A 21212-nucleotide genomic window follows, 5' to 3' on the forward strand; every position below is an offset into this window, starting at 1 on the left:
TATTCCCACATTCCTCTGAAGGTTGGTTTGCGACTTCATCATTTTAAAATTTGCGTTAACATTTGGAAAATATTTCTTTCAGAGTTTCTTGAATTACTAAATAAACAAGCCAAATCAATATTGTGTGTTTTTTTTGTCTTCAGTGGTCTTTTTTTTTTTTTACTTGAGTATTTGGGATCTATGGGTCACTCACACAGGCACCAGAACTTTTGTGTATGCTGAAATTGCATGTACTGTTCCGCAAAGGCTCTTCACAGGCGGGAGGGGGGTTTAAACTCCTTTGACCATTACTGATGATTAGACCGTTACAGTTCATCCTCCCTGGCTGTGTACTTATGGTCTCTTGGCTTATTTAGGAGAATACTGAGGGAAAGATAATCACACTGTCCTCCCAGCAGGCAGAGTTGATAATGGCTCTAACTGTCCATGTGATGTGCTTGAGGCATCATTGGATTAATAGCATAGAAGTAGAGAAAGCCGGGTGAAATCTAATAATCAACATGGTGTCTGATCAGAAGCAGAGAGTAGGCCAGACTGTAGGGAAATGAGTACAATATGCATAAAAAGCGTCCAGAGCTGGATAGACATTCGGGTTGAGGGTGCTATGATAGAAAGTTGCACTTTAGCTGGAGGTCTTTTTAAATGGTCCCTAACTTTAAAACAAACTTTAGACAAATCAATAGTATAAGCTAGGGCTGGGTGATTAATCAAATTAATTTGATTAATTCGCCCTCAAGGCCTCTGACTATTCTGTTTTTAACAGAATCATTGAATCGATTCTCTAGTGGCGCTGTGCTGCGGGAGGGCTCGCCGCCTCGTCACCTGCCTGGTTCGCCCCATCTGAGAAGCTGCGCCCTGTTCTTGCCATCTGCTCCCTGTTCAGTCCCTGCTTCCCCACGGAACTGCTGTTCCATATTGAACACAATTATACAGTGTGGAACAGCAGTTCCGTGGGGAAGCAGGGACTCCTATTATAATGTCACACTGCTCTGTAGATAGCAACCCCCTTGTATATAGCGCCACTGTAGATCCCTCTAGGAGCGGAATTGCCAATGCTGTACCCGGGGTATTCCGTTCCTAGAGGGAGTCCCTGACGTCTCCGTCCATATATGGAGGTTCTGCTCCTAGAGGGATCTAAAGTGGTGCTATCTACAGGGTGTTGCTCGATCTACCTGGGCACTATGGCACTATATGGGGTGTCACTATGTGGGCTCTGGTGTTTTCAGGGGGCTGTGACAAGAAAAAAACATGTCATTAAATCCATCACTTTTTTTTTAACGGCCATGAAAAACAGATGACAAACGGCCATTAAAAATGGACTGACGGACTGGAAATGGATGAAAATCTGGAGATCCACTGATGCAAAACTGCCATGAAAAACTGACTTTTTTTTCACTGTCATGTGACTGTAGCCTCAATGACTTCAATGCCAGGAGTCCCGTTCACATGTACCGTGGTCGGGCTAGGAAATCCGGCTGACACGCAGACCTTAATTTCATTTATTTAAAACCCCATCGTGGGGCCAAAACTTTACGTTCTCCTACTCGGACATCTTTCCAAAGTGCCCGCTCGGCGCTATCTGACTGGCCTTGCTGCAATTTAGACTGCTCTCTCCTTCAATGTCAGAGACCGGCTGAGGTGGTGACTGGCAGAGCGGGATGTTAATGCACTAAGTGCATAATCGATTATAGATTCTGTTAACCTGTTCCCTGGCGGAACAGGGTAACAGAGGTTCTAATCAATTTTCAGATTTACATTTTTCCAATTGTATTTCTGATAAAGTATTTTCAGAGGTTTAAAAGTTGTAAAGTTACGCAGAAATATTATAGCAATATATGATAAAAAGCTATTTTATATAAAGAAAATCATTTTATTAAATTCGATTTAAATCGAAAATCGCCCATAGGGTTAAAATAAATCGCCCAGCTCTAGTACAAGTGAGTGTAAGCAATAGCAATTTTGTTTGTAGAGATTTTATTCCATTCACTGCGGTATAAATGACGTTTTACATTTATTCTATGGATTGTCACGACACTAGGGGACTTTAATCATTAACATTTTCCAATCACTAATATAGTTTCAATACTCCTTACTTTTTTTTAAAAAATTTATAGAAGAACATGCAGTAAGCTCCGAAGCTAGCTCTCTCTAGTGGCGGCTGCAGGCAGTGACGTTAAGTTTTTTTAAATTTTTATGTTTGTTAAGGGGATTTGGAGCTCTTGATCAGAAAAACGGAGTACCGACTGCTGTAAAGATATATCAAGAAATTAATCGGCACAGAATTTTGGTCCTAAAAATGACATGTTGGTAAAAGGTGGACATTCACATTAAATGATGATTTATAAAATTCTTCCTTTTTTGTAAATGGATATCATGTTGTATTTTAGAGGAATGGATAGTACAATCGACTCGTTTAAGATACCCTATTCGAGCATGTTAAGGCCATAGAGGGTCTGAACCTCTTGTATTATCCACGTTCAAGAAACGCAGCACTGTGCCTGGGAGAACCCACACCAACCATTGAAATCAATTGACTTCCGTGGGTGTCCGTGATGTTTTAGTATTCTGTTCTTCAGTATATTCTATGTAATGTAATTGGTGCTTCCATTATATTGTTTTTGTGTTCTTTGTCATAATAACCACGATTTCCTTTCTTCTGATTTTATGACCATTGATTTCCAATCTGTTAATGTGTCGTGTGTAATGATAATTGTGTAAGCCATTCCATTATCACATCAACTAAGTGTCCTACAAGGTCTACACAGTTGGTAGTTTTATGTCTTCAGTATGAGCAAATTTACCTCCTTTTCTCTCTATATTGTATCACTTTTCTAATAATTTACTGTATATGTTTTACAGTTCTATAGATTTAGTACGATTACAACTTTTTGTAATTTTATTGCCAAATCCCGTGCTGTCCTTTATGGTCCATGACCTATTTTAAGCAATAGTCATATACTGTTTAAGACAAATCAGACAACAAATATAATAAAGTGAATCTCAACCTTTAAAAACATGGTGTTAAAAAGGTAAACTAAACGTTCAACAAACTTCTGACGCGATATAGCAAGGTTTCAAAAGTTTTGCTTGGCGGGGGTCCGATCACTGAATCGTTAAAACAAAGCACCTTAAGCGCCACTTAGTTTCTGTTTTTTTCCGGAAAGCCGATGTATCGGCGTACGGGCTCATAGACTTTCTATTGAGCTCGTACTCCGCTACATTGATTTCCCGGAAAAAGCCGATCAGAAATTAAGCGGCTCAGTGATCACCAGAGCACTTTTGCCGCTTCATTTTAGCGATTGATGGGGGTCTCCGTGCTCGGACCCCCACCAATCAAAACTTCTGACATGTCACTATGACGTGTCAGAAGTTTGAACGTTTAGTTACCCTTTAAGTCCAACACGCTAATATATTTTCATATATCTTTATAGCAGTCGGTGCTCTGATTTTGCCATACAGAGCTCCAGATCGCCTGCATAGACCTAGTTAAAGTAGCACTCCGGTCCCCTACACCCCCTGTTTGCAAATGTAATGTGGTCATGTGCACCTGCTTACCTGGTGCTGCATTTCATGGGTAGCTGCTCTGTTCCGGTCTGCTGTTGTGTCACGTGATCTTCATTCCGATTATGTATCCTACAGCGTCTGCAAAGTCCATCTCTTAATGCGAGTCTGAGATTCAGACCAAGTGCTTCTGTAAATGATGACCTTAAGCACTTACTGTATACTGTTTTTTTTTTTTTATTATTGAATGCATCATATCAATTGAATGCAGTAAGCTCCCCCTACTGGCTAGAATGGTTTTGGAGCTCTGTATCAGAAAACTAGAGCTCTGACCGTTATAAAGATATATATGAAAAAATAAATCTGCACTGAAATCTTTACCTATTTTAGATGGGGGAAAAAAATAAAAATATTGGTGTTCAAGGGTGGACATTCAGTATAAAGATTAATTCACCCTTCTGCCTGTATCTGTTACATTGGGTTTTCGTTGCTTTTTGAAAAGCAAGAATATTGTTATAAGTCCGGATTAGTTACAATACAGATTTTAGGTTTCTATTCGGCTCTGTATACAACTGCGCTAAGTTTTGACTTCTTCTGTTCCGTCATAGGAACACAATAGCGAGCAAAACAGAAGCACTGGACCTGTCACTTGACTGACACCGAAGGCACTCGACGGAACCCATTGCCATCAATGAGTCTTGTCGGGTTTCCATTGTGGTGTCTGTCATTTTGCCGGATAAAATAGTGCTACCTGCTGCGCTATTTTGTCAATCACAAATAACGGAACCTCCGATGCAGATGTGAAAAAAGCCTAAATAACTGAAGACAATGCAAATGTGAAAAGAGATTTTGGAGATTATGCAACCTGTTTTCTATATGGGGCGATATGAAAACCACAAGTCTGATGCAGCCAGTGACTTTAAATGACATAGGTGACTCTTAGTTCTGTCTGATTGGGGAGCAGAGAATGTCGAGCTACGGAGACCTGGATTAGATCAGTTATTGGTATTGAATATTGGTGCCCATGTCCTTGTCATGTACAGATTTCCTCCTACTGAATAAATACGAACTCCCCTACGTAGTTAAAAATATGAATGGATCCTGGAGATCCCCCCCCCCCTCCCATTAAACATTAATGCCTATTCTGGGACTAGTCTCATAGGACCTCTTTAGGGTGCTTTCACACATGGCCTACATGCATTATAAATATACAGTGCGGAATACTTCAATGTAAGCCTATGGGAAAAATATTCCGTAACTCAGACAGATTTCTCTAGTTCTTGTGTTGCAGAATATTTTCTCCATAGGCATACACTGTAAATGTTTTGCAGCGCATGTTTACGGTGCAGAAATACAATACAAGTACGCCACCTGTGAGCACTTCCTTATCGTTAGTCTATGGTCCAGTACAAGTATTATGGTGCAGTTATAGGTTAGTCACAATGAATTTTAAGGCTGGATTCACAACGGACAAAAATGCAGCAAAAAAAACCCACATTTCACCCCTTCTACGATGAAAAGGCTGAAATCTGCAGTGAACATCCAGAAAAGAATGAGCATGCGGCGGTTTTGAAAATCAACAGCGTACGCTGATTTCCATCTGGAAAATGTTTGTATGTGGATGAGGTTTCTTGAAATCTCATCCACATGGCTGCCGCTGTAATGTGCCGAGGATTATTCGCAGGGAAATCCCATAGCATTTTTGTCCTGTGTGAATCCAGCCTAAGGCCTTGTTCGCAAAGTGCAGATTTTGCATGCTTTTATTTTATTTTTATTTTTTTGCCAAAACCAGAATTGAATCTAGGAGAGCAAACCTAGAAGGCCTTACTTTTATATATTTCTTCTTTGGGTCTCGTTCCTGGTTTTGGCTTGAAAAACACATTCAAATTGTACAACGACTTTGCACTGTGTGAACAAGGCCTAAGGGGGCAGTCACGTGCGGCAGATTTACTTGCAGAAATTTCTGCACTGAAAATCTGTTCTATTCATCTAAATGGGGTTTGCAGAAATCCATGCACCTGTTGCAGAAACAACCAAATTTAGGGTATGGTCACACGGGCTATTTTCAGAAGTTTTTCGGACCGTAAACATCCCGCAAAAAAGGCTAAAAATGCGGGGGCTGAATGCCTCCAAACATCTGCCCATTGAGTTCAATGGGAAAAATGGCATTCCGTTCCCACGGGGCGCTTTTTACGCAGCCGTTTTTAAAACGGCCGCGTAAAAAAATGGCTCGTAAAAAGTGCGTGTCACTACTTCAGCCGTTTTTGGAGCCATTTTTCATTGACTCAATAGAAAAACCGCTCCAAAAATGGCCGTAAAAAATGCTGTGAAAAGAGTTAGTTGCTTAAACGGCTGAAATTCAGGAGCGGTTTTCCCTTGAAAACAGCTCTGTATTTTCAACAGTATTTTGTTAAGCGTGTGAACATCAACAGTCACAGAAATATCTGCAACAAATCTGTTGTGTGACTGCACCCTTAGGCCTAATTCACACGACCGTGTTCGGTCCGTAATATACGGTCCACATGTCGGCAGTATTTCCCGGACTGAACACCGTGCAGGGAGCCGGGCTCTTAGCATCATAGTTCTGTCTGACGCTGGCTGTCACTGCCTCCCCGTGGAACTACTGTCCCGTGCTGAAAACCTGATTACAGTACGGGACCGTTTTACTGCAGCGAGGCAGGGACTCCTAGCATCGTACATAACTATAATGCTAGGAGCGTTCCTACCTGCTCTGTGTTTGGTCTGAGAAATACTGCCGACATGCAGACCATATATCACGGACCAAACTCTGTCGTGTAAATTAGGCCTTAGGGTTTGTCCACACATAACGAAGTTGCTGTAGGAAATTTCTGCAGCAATTCCATTGAAAGTAGCAGACATTCTCCTGTGAAAAAAACGCACCATTTCCTGCGGTTTTTAATACAGAAAATGGTGCCTATTTTGCTGCTTTTTCACAATCCTTGGAGATGGTGATATCTCCTCAGACAAAACGCAGCAATTCAGTCCACTTTCCGCAGCAGGAATTTACATGCTGCGGTACGAAAAATACGCACCGCAGGTCAATTTTGGGTCTGAGTTTTTACGCAGCGTGTGGATGAAATTTGTTAAATCTCACCCACTTTGCTTCTACTGTATTCTGCTGCGTATTTTCCGTCCGCAATGCCGGGCGGAAAATACACAGAAATTCTGCTACGTGTGGTCGAGCCCTTTATAATTCAGATATGTGCAGTGCAAATTCCAAAAGTTAACACTGGTTTTTGTCAGAAAGATAATGAAGCAACTAATATGTGAGCCACAAGTATCAGGGCCTGTTCACATCACCGTTGCCCTTCCGTTGAGGGATTCCGAGTTTTCCGTCGGGTTAACCCCTCAGCAGAAAGGCAAACGGAAGCCTAAGCTTCCGTTTACCTCACCATTGAACTCAATGGTGACGGAAACCTATCTAAGGGTTTCCGTCTGTCACCGTTGTGACAGTGTTCTGTCATTTTTATGGAACCAATATTGCAGTCAACTGCGCTACTGGTTCCGTCAAGAACGGAACCCTGTCACAACGGTGACAGACGAAAACCATATGCTACTTTTCCGTCACCATTGAGTTCAATGGTGAATGAAACGGAGGCTAAGGTTTCAGTTTGCCTTTCCGCTGAGGGGTTAACTCGACAGTGATGTGAACACAGCCTAAGGATTAGTTCACATCTTCGCTAGGGCCCCGTTCCCGACGGAACGGAGCCCTGACAGACACAGACGGAAACCATAGGTTTCCTAGCGCAGATGTGAATGAAGCCTCACATACAAATATTCATCTAGCAGAAAGAGTCCACATCAGATCCTGTGTCCATGTATCTGCTTAGATAACATCACTTATTTACATGCAATTCTCTTGTAACAAATGTTTCCTTTGCTTTGTAGGCAAAACACAAGTGCCTGTCTTTGGATAATAATCATAAGTTGAATGACCAAGAAAACAAACAGGTATGAATATGACGTGGTGTGATTTTAACCTGTCTGTAATAAATCTAGTCTAACCTTGTAGCGGTGGAAGCCGCATTCATGCCATCATTACCAGATCAGGCTCCATTTATCCATCTCTTATCGTGTCCATTTAACTTTTGCTTTAACAGTCAACTAACTTGTGATGGAAAGTTGACTAGAATACCAAGGGAGAAAATAATTTCCAGTGAAGATGTGTAATGTTTGCATGTATGAAAATCCACTTGCAAAGTTCATTGAACAGTCGCTATTTTATATTGAAAATGATCCATTTTCTCTCCGGATGCCACTTTGAAGAGGCTACTTAAAGATTATGGCTTCTTAAGCAAGATTCCACACTGACGAAATATTGATCCAGCTGCTAGGACCCGCAACGATCATTTGTGGGGAACCGTGCAGCAAGTGTTAAATTTCCCTTCAGTGCCACCACAGGTGAACTGAAGCATTGCACAATTTCCTCTGAAATCAATGTACTCTCTGTAATGCAAGGAAGTGTCAGGTCCTCCAGGGAGGGAGATGCGTTTTGTAGTTGCTCTCCACTCTGGCTAATAGACGAGGGTTCTTAATGGAGGACATCCATGTATTAGCTCAGAATCTCCTTTAGGACGAATTCAGACGAACGTGAGGAAACACGAATGTGAAACGCGTCAGTTTTTCACGTCAGAACTGCCCCTGTGCGGGTCCCGTTTTCACCGATCCCATAGACGTGTCTATTGAGGGATCCGTGAAAACGGAAGAAAATAGGACGGGCTATTTTTCAACGGACCCTCCACACTGTCCGTTGAAACAACGGACATATACCATGTTCGTCTAAATTCGGCCTTATGGGTATATGAAAATAGTTTTCTTACTAGCCCATTCAAGCCTATATTAAGGTGGGTAACCGTATTACACAAAACAAATCCCTTTCTAATTTACCATATTTAATTGCAGATTTTGTAAATGTCTGAACATGACTTTAAAGAGGTGATCTATTTAGTATAACCCTTTCCCTTTATATGTACATATGGATGTCATAGAGGGGGGAGTCCTCTGATGAGCGACTCTCGCTGTGGTGAACCTGGTCGATCTATGTATTACCTGAAAGTCCCATGCATTTCATCTACAGTCTATCTCCTCAACTTTCTTAGTGAAATGCTACACTCCAATATAAAAAGAGGAATATTGGGTGAAATTGCATTTTTAAAATCTGGAATTTGTCTTTTGGAATTTTCTTTGACTTTTCAAGGTGGCCCATGATGATAAAACGTACAAATGTTTTCCACTTCCATATATGTGTAGTTATAAATTTTGAATGTTACTGAATGCTTTTAGATATTCATCATTTTGCTTTCTTCTGTTCTTATGACTGGAGACGCTTTATATGTCTTGGTGAGTTGGAACTTCTAAAGAACAATTATTTCCATGCATTTTGTCTGAGCTGAATATCTAGTTTGGATTTACAATACAAGACTAGTTTTACACGGCCCATATTTTGCCACATTTTAGTCCAGAACTCAATTTTGCCTAGGGATGGTGGGTCAAGGTGTGAAACTGCACCCCTGCTGGAGTTTTCATTCATACATATGACGTATGGGACCCCCACCTATCAGGAGAACTGGGGTCTCCTAGCCAATTCATACAGACAGATGGAAAAGGGATCCATTCTATTTTATGGTAGTTACGTAACCGCTGAGCTTACTCGGGGTTGTCCAGTTTAGAAATTCCAATTTCAGGAATTCGGAGTTAAACGGGTTGTACTAGAATAAAGAATGATAATTTTGTGATCGCTGGGGGCCCCACTGATCACGAGAACGGGGTCCTGAACTTTGTGTTCCTTCTCACTGCTCAACTGCAGTGAGGAGGACATTTAATGAAGCGGAGGTTGAGCATGCGTGCCGCCCCTCCATTTAAAGTGAATGGTAGTAACGGAAACAGCCGAGCACAGCACTTGGTTGTTTCGGTCAGTCACATAGACATTGAATGGAGTGTCAGGCGCATTCTCAATGCCACTTTATTCAAGCGCTTCCTCGTGGGAAGGGTGCAGTAAGGAGGATCTGGGGGTTCTGGACCCCGGTTCTCGCAATTGGTGGGGGTCCGAGCACTGGTGCCCTCAGTGATAAGCTAATCACCTGTCGTGTGGGAGGTTTAATTGGCCAAAAGAGGAGAATCGACCGAGTGTAAAGTGGCTACAACGAGTGTCTCGCTCTGGAGGACCTGTCCTACATTACACAGACAGCCTATTGATAGGAATGGGCATTGTGTAATGCCTCATTTCACCTGTGGTGGCGATGCAGGGAAACTGAACACTGCTGCCAGGTTTTTGCACAGCTAACATCTGATCGCTGGGGGACATTTTATGATCCTTTTGTTGTCAAGGTACCCTTCTATCAAGTAGGGATTGTCCAAGGCAGAGGACCCCTTTTAATGTCTATGGTGGAAAAAACCCTTTAACAATTGGTTCACCCCATAGGATTGCCGCTCAATTTATTTATTTTATGATTTTTTATTTATTTTACGTGTGAACTTCCAGCTCATCATTTCATTGCATCTCCAACTTCCATCCAAACTAATGACTGTACGCTATTGTTAATTTGTGACCTACCTATCTCCCACATTTTCTCAGTGAGCATATGATACAAAGGGGACCAGAGCCGGCACGTTCACACTAAACGCTCCACCTGCACCATCTAGACTCGTGAAGAGTTGTAATTCATGGCTGCACCTCTGAGTCTCCTTTGTATGACATGTTTCCAGGATTGTATAAATTAGACCTTATGTCAGTCCGATATTATTTGACGTGCTCATTTATTAAATTTACGTGTCTTTATTTTTCTGCTTCTAGTCACAATTTATTTTGTATGCAAAAAAAACTGCACATTTGTTTATTTCATGTATATATTCTTTAAACAGAGCCATCTCAGTGTTTTTTCAGTGGTTAACCCACTGGCTTCCAGTATAACATCCAGTATAACTTCTAGTCTGGCATCCAGTATTGGCTCAGATAGTTCATCCCCTACTGCGCTATCAAGTGTTAATGCCAAAGCACTCCCATTCTACCCTGCTAGTAATACTGTTGAATCAGTAATAGGTAAGCCTACGTGTTTCGTCTTTACTTTTCAGTATGGCCACTTGTATTGACATTTTTATTTTATTTTAAACATTCGAGAAATTTGATTATGAAATGGCAGCTTTATATTTGTCAGATGGGAAATTCTAATCAGTTTATAAATACACATGTAATATCTAAAGCAATAGTAATATGTTCACAGTGAAGGTTTCCAAAAAAATAGCATTTTATGCTGGCGTTGGTATCACGAAAGATGTGGGGTTAGTCAATGATTTGGAAAGTGTTGCGGTGACCATTCCTATATTAATCATCTTTGAGCTGGGCAAATCCGGTGTCGTAATGTATTTAAATAGAGGTGTGTGTGTGTGTGTGTGTGTGTGTGTGTGTCCCCATTATTTGCTTTAGGATAAACCATCAGTGTATGATTGTAGGTGTGGGGGTAACCTCCTGGGATTCCCCCCGTGCAGAATGACAAAGGGGCAGCGGCATTCACTGGAGCATTACGCCGCCATTCTCTGCACCGAATGTGTCTTATCAGCCGAACTACAGCTTCTTAACTAGGCCGCTCAGACAGCTTGTCCCGAGCAGTCAGTCTTAGGCCTGATTCACACAGTTTTTTGACAAACAGAAAAAAATCGTATGAATTGCCAGCGTTGTTTGAAACTTTTTGCTCACGTTTTTTTTTTTTTTTTAAGTTGTTGAGGTTAATGCAAAAACCGCTGCAAAAATAGGCTCCAAAAGGCACTGATTCCGATGCCATTTCTGCATCAAAATTGGTGCCAAAAAACTCAGTGTGGACGTACCCTTAGATTACTCGGGTGTTGAGGGCAAACTAATACTGAATGGAGGGCAGAGGAGGCCTGGCAATACTCAAACTAGGCTGTTTTGGCTCCTAGGCTCTGCTCACATCGTGTCTTGGTGCATACCCATAGAAACATTTGTATGGTTTGTGCCAAACGTAAGGCTCTAACGTATATATAACTGTATGCCACACAGTTGCTTACGATGCCTGTAGGTCACGTGTGTGTGTGTGTGTACGTTATTTACGTACGTACATACATACGTATGTGTATATATATATATATATATATATATATAATAATGTGTGTTTATATATATATATATATATATATATATAATAATAATGTGTGTTTTTATATATATATATATATATATATATATATAAACCATAGAATTATTTTTATTTTTTTGTGGCTGCTTTACATAAAATAAAATAAAAAAGTAAGGCGTGTGGTATTCCAAATTCTTCCATCAGTGCAGGCACAGATCCTCTCTATGTGCAGTATAGGGGAGGAGGTGAGCAGGAGGGTGCAGTGGCTTGTGATGCTGGACGCTTGGCATACTGATCCTGTGGGTCGTCCTCCTATTCCTGGGAGCGTATGACGGCCTCCTGATGTGACTAGTCACATGACCAGGGAGCTGCCGTGATCAGCTGCCATGGTACAGTGTATGTATCAGCAGAGCCGGGGACTGCAGGCAGTGAGTCAGCACTTACACAGATGGTAAGCACAACGATCTGCATGTCTCTTATTTCTCACCACATCACACTAGATGTTCGGTTTTCCTGACCCCCCTTTAGTTGCTGAAATGGTGTAAGGACTTTCTATGTATTGTAATCGGATATTGGGAATGCTGCTCAGCAATGCATCAAACTTAGAAAATCACTGCAGAGAGTTTTGTAACTTGCATCAATGACTATAATGGAAGGGCCTAAAGGCGTGCAGATGAGGTTGGCTTTATACGGGGCTGCATTACAATAAGGACTGCACACACCGATGATAGTCATATATGCATGTAGGTCCTTTATACCTATGTCACAGGCTGAGCATCAAGAAGGTATTTGTAATGGAATACGGAATCATTTGGGTGATATAACGGAGTGAAATAAGAAGTCTATTCATACATATTTTTCCTGCATGTACACTAAAGGCTGCTCTTACTTGTGAAGTCTCTGGTGTGTGAAGAGTTCACCTCCCGTCCACTAGATACTCGAGCCAGTAGTCCTGAATATACATGAACGCTCATTTCTTGTGTGTGTGTGGTTCATTCATAAGGTGTGGGCAGTTTACCCAAGTGTGACCAGCGTTTTTATATACTGGTGCAGCAGAGCTTTTCTTTGTCATTTAGCGCTGCATTGTTTTCTCACCGTGAGCCCTCTCTGGGCTAGGGAGGATTACCTGCAGTCCTATGTAAAAATCACAAATCCATACATTGTGCTAAGTTGTATGTTCTATTTCAGCTATCACATGAGCTGGTAGGACTACAGATAAGCTCCACATCTCACATTTTTATATTTGACTGTTGAGAAGTGAGAGAAATTAATAAGCGGTCCATCAGATACCAAACACAACGTTTTACATGGTAGTGAATGGGATTTTCAATGGTCATAATGACACTATGCGTTTTTCCCCCAAACTGCAGAATACCCTATCCTTCTTTTTTTTTTTTTTTTTAAATGTTTACATTTTTTTTATAAATCTGTTTGAAAAACACAGCATTAAAAAAAATGCAAGTAAGGGCCTGTTCACATCACCGTTCGTTTTCCGTTCAGGCGTTCCGTCTGAGGTTTCCGTTGTGGAACCCCGCAACGGAAAGTCAAACGGAAACCACAGCTTCCGTTTGCATCACCATTGATATCAATGGTGACGGAAACACTGCTAATGATTTCCGTCTGTCACCGTTCCGGCAGGTTTCTGTTTTTCCGTCGGAGAATCAGAAACCTGCCGGAACGGTGACAAACGGAAACCATTGATCTCAATGGTGATGCAAACGGGAGCTGTGGTTTCAGTTTGACTTTCTGTTGCGGGGTCGGAACGGAGCCCTGACTGACACACTGAAACCATAGGTTTCCATCACCATTGTTTTCAATGATCACGGATCCGGTACCAATGGTTTACGACTATGGTATTCATCCCGTCAAAACGATGGAACCCTTGCACAGCGGAGAGAAAACATTGGCACCGGATCCGTCACCATTCAAATCAATGGTGATTGAAACGGAAACCTATGGTTTCAGTTTGTGTCAGTCAGGGCTCTGTTCCGACGGAAAGCTACGTCGGAACGGAGCCCCGACGCAGATGGGAACCTAGCCTTAGGCGCGATTCACATCGCGTTTGTGCTATCTGCCGGGCGTATACGTTTTTAAACATTAAAGTATTGAAACGTATAGCTCGGCGTATACATAGACTATAATGGGTCAAACGTGGACCAAAATAGCATCCGTTTGGTCTATGTTTGTCATGGTTTACGTTGGGATACTGTTTCTTGAAAGTACTGAGAAGCATAGTCTGCTACGCTATTCTGTACTTTAAAAAAACGTATACGCGCCAAAACGTTGTTTTTTTTTTTTTTTAGCATTGATCTCCATGGACAACGTAATGCTATACGTTTGTATCCGTTTACTTGAGAGTAAATCAATCAGGTCCAAAACGTATACCTACGTATGAGTACACGCTATAAAAAACAGACGAAAAAAAGAAAACGGTACACGTTTGTATACGTTTTCAATGGTCCACGTTTTTATAAACAGACGTATACGCCCGGCGGATAGCCCAAACGCAATGTGAATGGGGCCTTAAATGTATAATTTTTCTACGACCTCTGACCTGTATCTATGACCGTGACCCTTTTTAAGATAAAAAGAAAAAAAAAGTAGCAATGGAGGGGAATAGTAGAACTCCTTCTCAAGGGGGCATATTACAAGGCATTACTATATGGTCACGCTAAGGCCCCATTCACAACGCGTCTGTTCTATCCGCCGAGCGTGTAAATTTTTCATAAAAACGTGGACCATTGAAAACGTATACAAACGTACCGTTTTCTGTTTACGTCTTTTTTTTTATAGCGTGTACGTTTAGCGTATACTCATACGTTGGTATTCGTTTCTGTCCGTTTTTTAACTAAAAATATACTATTTTTTTTTCTTTTATAGTGAACACTGATAGAAAAAAAACAAAAAAAAAACCAACTAATTGATTTTACTGTATCGAAACGGATACAAACGTATAGCATTACGCTTGCATAAGTCGTCCATTGAGATTAAAAAAAGGTATACGCGACGTAACGGTTTTTTTTAAGGCACAGAATAGCGTAGCAGACTATACTTTTCAGTACTTTATAAAAAAAAGTATCCCAACGTAAACCATGACAAACAAAAGGATGCGATTTTGTTCCACCTTTGACCCGTTATCGTCTATGTATACTTTTCAATACTTTAGTGTTTAAAAACGTATACGCTCGGTAGATAGCACAAACACAGATGTGAATGGGGCCTAGGTCTGCCACAGTGAGAACCGCACAATGCCCCTTTAGCTTGTACGTCTGAGATGTTAAGATGTTGTTTTCCCATTGAGTTGACTGTAACTGTAATGTGTATACAAGTTGTGTATGATCCAGAGCCAAAAACCAGTATAATCATATGATGCACTGACCTTGTCCAGGAAGGCCATGATATAAAATATGCCCAATAATGACATTTATGGTGAATCTGTGGGATATGTCACAAATGTCTGATAGTTAGGGGGGGGTCTTGAACCACCATTTAATGGCAGAATGGGGGTACCATGACCCCACTTAGCAATCCAGTGGCCCAGAAAGGAAGGAGATAGCAGTCGGAATACTCCTTTTTTTAAAGGAGTTGTCCAGGTTTATAAAAAAAAAACACTGCTACTTTCTTCTAGAAATAGCACCACACCTGTTCATGGGTTGTGGTTGGTATTGCAGCTCCGCTACATTGAAGTGAATAGGGCTGAGCTGCAATATCATACATAACCTGTGGACAGGTGTGGTGCTGTTCTTGTAAGAAAGCAGCCGTGTTTCTATAATTCCGAACAACCCCTTAAAAATGAAACTGCCAAGTCCTGAAAGAAAAAAAATATAGGTCCCTCTGAGGCCCAGTTCACACACCGTTTATATTGGTGCTGTATTTGACACGGAAACTGCACCGGAAAACATATATATATATATTTATATTTTTTTTCCGCAAGTGGAGAATAACGCTCGCAGGAAAATGAAGCGTTGTGCTCTTTCTTCCTGCGGTTCCGTCTCTGATCTCCCGCTGAAATCATCTGGAGGCAGAGAAAGTGTTTTTCGCTGCATTTTTCTGTCCGCGGCGCTCAATGGCCATGGTCGAAATACGCAACAAAGAAAGTGCAGGCAGGTCAAACTTTGCCTCAAAATGCCTGAAGGAATTTTGATGCAGATTTTTCAACCTGCAAAAAAAACTCTATGTGAACAGGGCCTAAGATATATGAAAGTATCTGACTGACACCCCCTGTAATCCCGGTGCTCACGGGTCGCCTCTATTCCCTCTTGTATAGATTGATAGCATGCCTAGATCTTTGTCAGGCATGATGATTTGGTGAAGAATGTTTTTAGTTTTGTAAAGTTGCCATGTGAAGTTACTTTTCTACACTGATTTATAATGTGGCACATTTTATCTTCTGATTTATATATTGACAAGTTTTCCAATGTTTTATTTGCTCGCAGCTTTTGTTGTGTGTTCGGACGGGGGTGAAGTGGCCAGTAACATGCGTCTTTATTTACAGGTTCTGCCCTAGATCTTCATTTTAGCAATATAAATGTTGCATCTTTAGAAAAAGAATTAGACGACTCTGAGAACAGTGACCTGGGCCTATCGAGTAAGAAGCCATCTTGTACTTTTTTATGTTGACTGATGACCTTGGGGTTGACATTTACACCTGTAGAAATAATTTTTCTGTTTTGTTGAGAGGCGTACGTATGGGTTAGTGTGCTTCATGCAGTTGGCTCTCCATATGATGGTTATTTTTGGATATTTTATTATATACGGTACTTGCTTGTTAGGTATACCTATTAGTATGCACAATAAGCACATTTCTTAGTCTCTTCCACCAAGGGAAGCGGTTTCTGGCCGTAATTTCTCCTTGCGGTGGCCGATGCAAAGAAAATGTAGCATAACATGCCGATCATTGAATTGAATGTTCAAATTTGAAATATATGGACGGTCCGGATACACTGCCGTTTTTACCTGCCAGCTCTAGAGTGGGGTCCTAAGCGGTGACAACTGCTTTAACAGTCAATGTGATGCATAGCTGAGCTCACCGTTTGGTACCCTCTTAGAGTGACACTTCATTTTTTTGTTTTTTCCTGCAAACCCAATGCCAATGGTTTCAGATTGTCTCCGTTGTGCAAGTGTTCCGTCGTTTTGACGGGATGAATAGCGTAGTCTACTGCGGTGTTCATCATGTTTGTCATAATTGACAACCATTTGTTGTGCAGGTTATTACGCCCACGCCAATGCCAACTGTGTATATTTTATGTATTGAGACTTATTTTAATGTTAATTGTAAAAAAATATGTATGTGTATTTTTTTTATTTAACATTACTTTTGTTTTTATTTTTTTTATTTTTAAACTTTAATAGGCTGGCATATATCTATATGCCAGTACATTAGCCTGTGTACAGATAGTACACAGGCAGTTGTTAGGACATACCTAAGTGTGCCCTAACAGGAAATATGGTACGACAGCCCTGGGATCCTTCATTGGACCCTGGGCTGTCTGCCCATATATGGTGCGATCCAAGGGGCATCCCACCTTCTCATTTTCCCCTTGAATCCTGCTGTCCGCTTTGATCACAGCATTCAGGGGAATAGCGACGGAGATCAGAGGTTCTTCTCATCTCTGCCATTAGAGCAGAGCTGTGGCTAGTAATACAGCCATTGCCCCGCTCCTGAGTCCTGACAGTAAGTGCGCACGCGGTCAGCATGAGGTGATGCGGCCGGCTGCACTAATGAGCGACGGCGCAGGCACTGAAGACCGAACATGGGGGTGTTTTGTAGAGCGCCCGCCATGTTCTGTTTTCAGTGCAGCACCGGCCGTATCGCATCATGCTAACCGCGTGCACACTTTTTGTCAGGACTCCGGAGTGGGGCAATGGCTGTATCACACAGCCGCAGCCCCGCTTTCATACATTCATGTGTTACAATACTGAGCTGTGTGACCGCACAGCTTCGTATCAAAATACATGAAATAACGGTATCGAACCGTTTGAGAGTGCACGGTATCGAAGTTTCGATGCATGGTGCATCCCTATTGTACGATCACCTTTTAGCTGCAGAGCTATTTGTAGCACTTGTAAAAAATGCTCACGTTTCCTAGTGGTTACCATCCTCTTGGGGGTTTCAGGGTGCAGTCACACGCAGCAGATGTTTCATTCATCTGAATGTGGTGCTTTCTGCCGCAGGTGTTGGATTGTTGCAAATGCGTGGAACTGATTTTCAGTCGCAAAAATCTCTGCAACAAAATTTGCCCCGTGTGACTGCACCCTTATATCTGCTGTTGACTAGAAAGGTTTTGCTTTCCCTTGTGTCCTACTCAATCTTTATTTCATAACATCTGTATTCGGCTCCGTTCTGCCAGGAGTACTCGCGATGTATGGCATTAATCGACCGTTGGCTCCCATTGTAAAGAAGTTTTTTTTTAAGTGTGCCCCACTGCATAGAAAAGCTTGGTAGACCTCGCTTTTCTATACATTGTTGGCACACCTTTTTTTTCACATACTGGCCCTGGGTATTCCATAAGGACGCTTTTGGCATACGCTGGGTGCATGTTGCCTATAAACATGTCCACATACGTCAGGAAATACTCTTGGCATATACCTCCAACGTGCCTGATAAACGAGATGTGAACTAAGCCTTTGGCTGTATTCACACTGCCGTCGTAGGCTCTGTTCCGAGACTCCATTGGCAGCCCTGGCAAATTTGATGGGAAGAATAGCTCTGCACGCATTTTAAAACAAAAACCATCGCATAATGCAACGGTGAACATCGCCTTACGTGTATTATAAATTAATTTGTCTGTGTTTTTATACCTTTTCTTTGTTTAGGTCAAAGATTACTGGGAAGTTCGGCACCTGTAAATATCCCCGGATCTCTTGCTCGTTCCTCCTCTCTTCACTCTTCTTCTTCTCTTTCAACCTCTCCTCTGAGTTCGCTCTCCCAGTCGCTGTCGCAGTCTTATCTTGCCTCCAGTATGGCTCCCCGCCAGCAGCAGACGCCAACTCTCAAGTCTGAGCACAATGCTTTAGGCACTTCAACCTCTTCACACAACTCCTTAGGTATGATGTAGCAAATGTGCACAGTTTGGTTACCCGTTAGTTAAAGAACCATGATAAAATGTATTTAATATTATGGGACTGGGCAGCTTTTCGTGCCTGTGCCATCTGTATAACACAAATTGGTTTGACTTGAAAACAGGATTTTTATATAAAATTATAACATTTCTTATGTTTTGGTTCTTTTTTGGATACCGTTCTATAGAATGGCGTAGTTTACTACACTATTTTATACCTTCTTTTTTTTTTTGCCTTATACTCCCATATACCGCCATGATGGAGGCCAAAAGGTGGCCTCCGTTGTGTGAATGAGGGCCAATAAATATGTTTAATGTATACACCGGGAGCATTCACTGCGTATATGTTAAACATACGCTGCAAACGCAGTGTACACAGAGCCTAAATAATTGTAGTCTACGTTGGATTTACATGAAGGTCTCCGCTTTGCAGAAAGATCAATTGATACGTAGTTGGGCATTATTGTGTTTTTTGTTTTTTTTGTCTCCATTATTTTTCTTTCCTTCTTTGTTACAGGTTTAAATGGTGTGACGGGCAGTATTTGGGACTTTGTTAGTGGGAGTTTCTCACCCAGTCCCTCACCAGTGTTTAGTAGCGGTACTACTAGTTCCACTGGTACCAGCTCAAATGGTAGTGAGCTGTCCCGTGTTAGGAGAGAACTCGACGATGCCAAGCGAAAAATAAAAAGATGGGAAGACTCATGGCAACAAGTAAAACAGGTGAGAATAGTAAATTGCATCAATCTCCATCAGATTCCATACGTACGACCCCGTGCCCCTTTACAAGAACTGTTTCAATAAGGGAAATGTGTTGCAATATATGGCACTCGGGAAAATAAGTACAGCTCCATATTGCAGATCAAAATGTATACGGTCATGTGTAGGAGGCCTAGTGCAGCATGACTTTATATGGTGTAGATTTGACAATTCACGTAACCAGTAGTACTGTCTAACTCTGGCATGAATGTGGAAGTTTAGTTTTTATTAGGGTTATCCTAATCAGCTGATGCTCTGCCTGGGGACTCCAGTACTGCTGCCGATGTCACCGTCCATATATGGACAGTGACCGTGACGTTGGCAGCAGTGCTGGAGTCCCCAGGCAGAGCATCAGCTGACTCTTTGCTCGGGGACTCCAGCGATAGGAAACCCCTGAAGTCACTGACAAAAGGTTGGGAGCAGTGCTGAAGTCCTGAGCAAAGCGTTAGCTGATGCTCTGCTCGGGTACTCTAGCAATAGGCAATGTGACAGCCCCTTGCGGCCATGCCATTGATAACACGCCGACATGAACAGCACAGGAAGCAAGCCCTCAGTCATGTGGGGCTGTCGGCGCGTCCTCAATATTAGAAAAGCTCCAGGACTTCCGGGAACAATTCACCGGGTTTGAACTGCACCATTTATTACCGAATTTTTAAATTAAAGTATATTAGTAAGTGACTTCTGTTTACATAAAATATTAATGCAAAGCAATTTTTGTAATTTTTTTTTGTCCCTGGATCACCCCTTTAAACCCTCCAGAAGCGCATAATTTTGCCATCCTATTTAAACCGTATTCATTAATATTTGATAACTACATCTCCGTACATTAGATATATTCCAGTTTTTTTAAAATCCTTGTAAAACTTTTCTAAGAGAGCTACATGACAAATTATAGATGTTCAACAGTTTTGCATTTTATTCTCAAGGCTTGCGACGCATGGAAAAAAGAAGCTCAAGAGTCAAAAGAGCGTGCCAAGGCAGCAGATGCAGACCGACGTGTAGCACTTTTACAGAAGGAAGAAGTGGAAGACAAACTGAAGAAACTCCAGGAAGAATTTGATGTCTTATGCGTATCTCCACAGTTTTCCATAATAAAAAAATATGGCGATGTAGAGAAACTTCCTTTACCAAAGCTACATTCTCTGAAAAGTCAGCTTTGTAGTGACTTGGAAACAATTGATAGGGTACGTATGAATATACAAGCTATACACTTAGTGGATAAAAGTTTTAGGTAGGGTGTGGTTACATCAGGACCGATATCAGAAATTTCTGGGCCTCATACAATCATATCAGCGGTACCTCCTTCCCAATTACTGGGGGTAGGTGGCAACGCAATTTGGTGGGAGGGGGACAGGGGTGAAATGCAAACTGGCAGTAGGTGGGTAGGGGCTTCGTCAGGGGGCAACAGGAAGTGACTAGGCAGGGACTCTACGTGGGTGGGGGAGATGACAAAGAGAGCAGAAAGTGCCGGGGGGGGGAGGGGAGTGGTGCCAGGGGTAATATGTAACCTGACGGGCTCTGTGCAGGAGCAGGGCGGAGACAAATGGGCAGTGGCTCCGTGGAAGGGCATGGGGTAGAGAGTACATGTGCAGGGGGGCAACATAAATAAAATCATTGCAGTAAAGCTGCTGCTTTTACACAAGAGTCACTCACCAAGTTGCAGTTTGAGCTGCTTCTTCTGGCTCCTGCAGACTCTACGATCTTCCACCGCTGCGGCACGCCTGGACGAAGTCTTCACCCCCTTCACATGTCGCACGCATGTCACCTGCGTAGACACCAGATA

At 42.0% G+C, this 21212-nt stretch overlaps 1 protein-coding gene across 4 annotated transcripts in view; it reads left to right on the forward strand.

The window, feature by feature from the left end:
- UNKL (unk like zinc finger) overlaps nucleotides 1–21212 on the forward strand; it is a 71193-nt gene that overhangs the window by 40164 nt on the left and 9817 nt on the right. For all 4 annotated transcript variants that reach the window (XM_075830311.1, XM_075830313.1, XM_075830314.1 and 1 more), the window contains 6 exons: nucleotides 7411–7473; nucleotides 10384–10561; nucleotides 16108–16200; nucleotides 18429–18659; nucleotides 19191–19393; nucleotides 20356–20613. In XM_075830311.1, the coding sequence (XP_075686426.1) occupies nucleotides 7411–7473; nucleotides 10384–10561; nucleotides 16108–16200; nucleotides 18429–18659; nucleotides 19191–19393; nucleotides 20356–20613 (1026 nt within the window). The remainder of the gene's footprint in view (nucleotides 1–7410; nucleotides 7474–10383; nucleotides 10562–16107; nucleotides 16201–18428; nucleotides 18660–19190; nucleotides 19394–20355; nucleotides 20614–21212) is intronic.

This window comes from Rhinoderma darwinii, chromosome 6 (assembly GCF_050947455.1).
Source record: "Rhinoderma darwinii isolate aRhiDar2 chromosome 6, aRhiDar2.hap1, whole genome shotgun sequence".
Taxonomy (NCBI): Eukaryota; Metazoa; Chordata; class Amphibia; order Anura; family Rhinodermatidae; genus Rhinoderma; species Rhinoderma darwinii.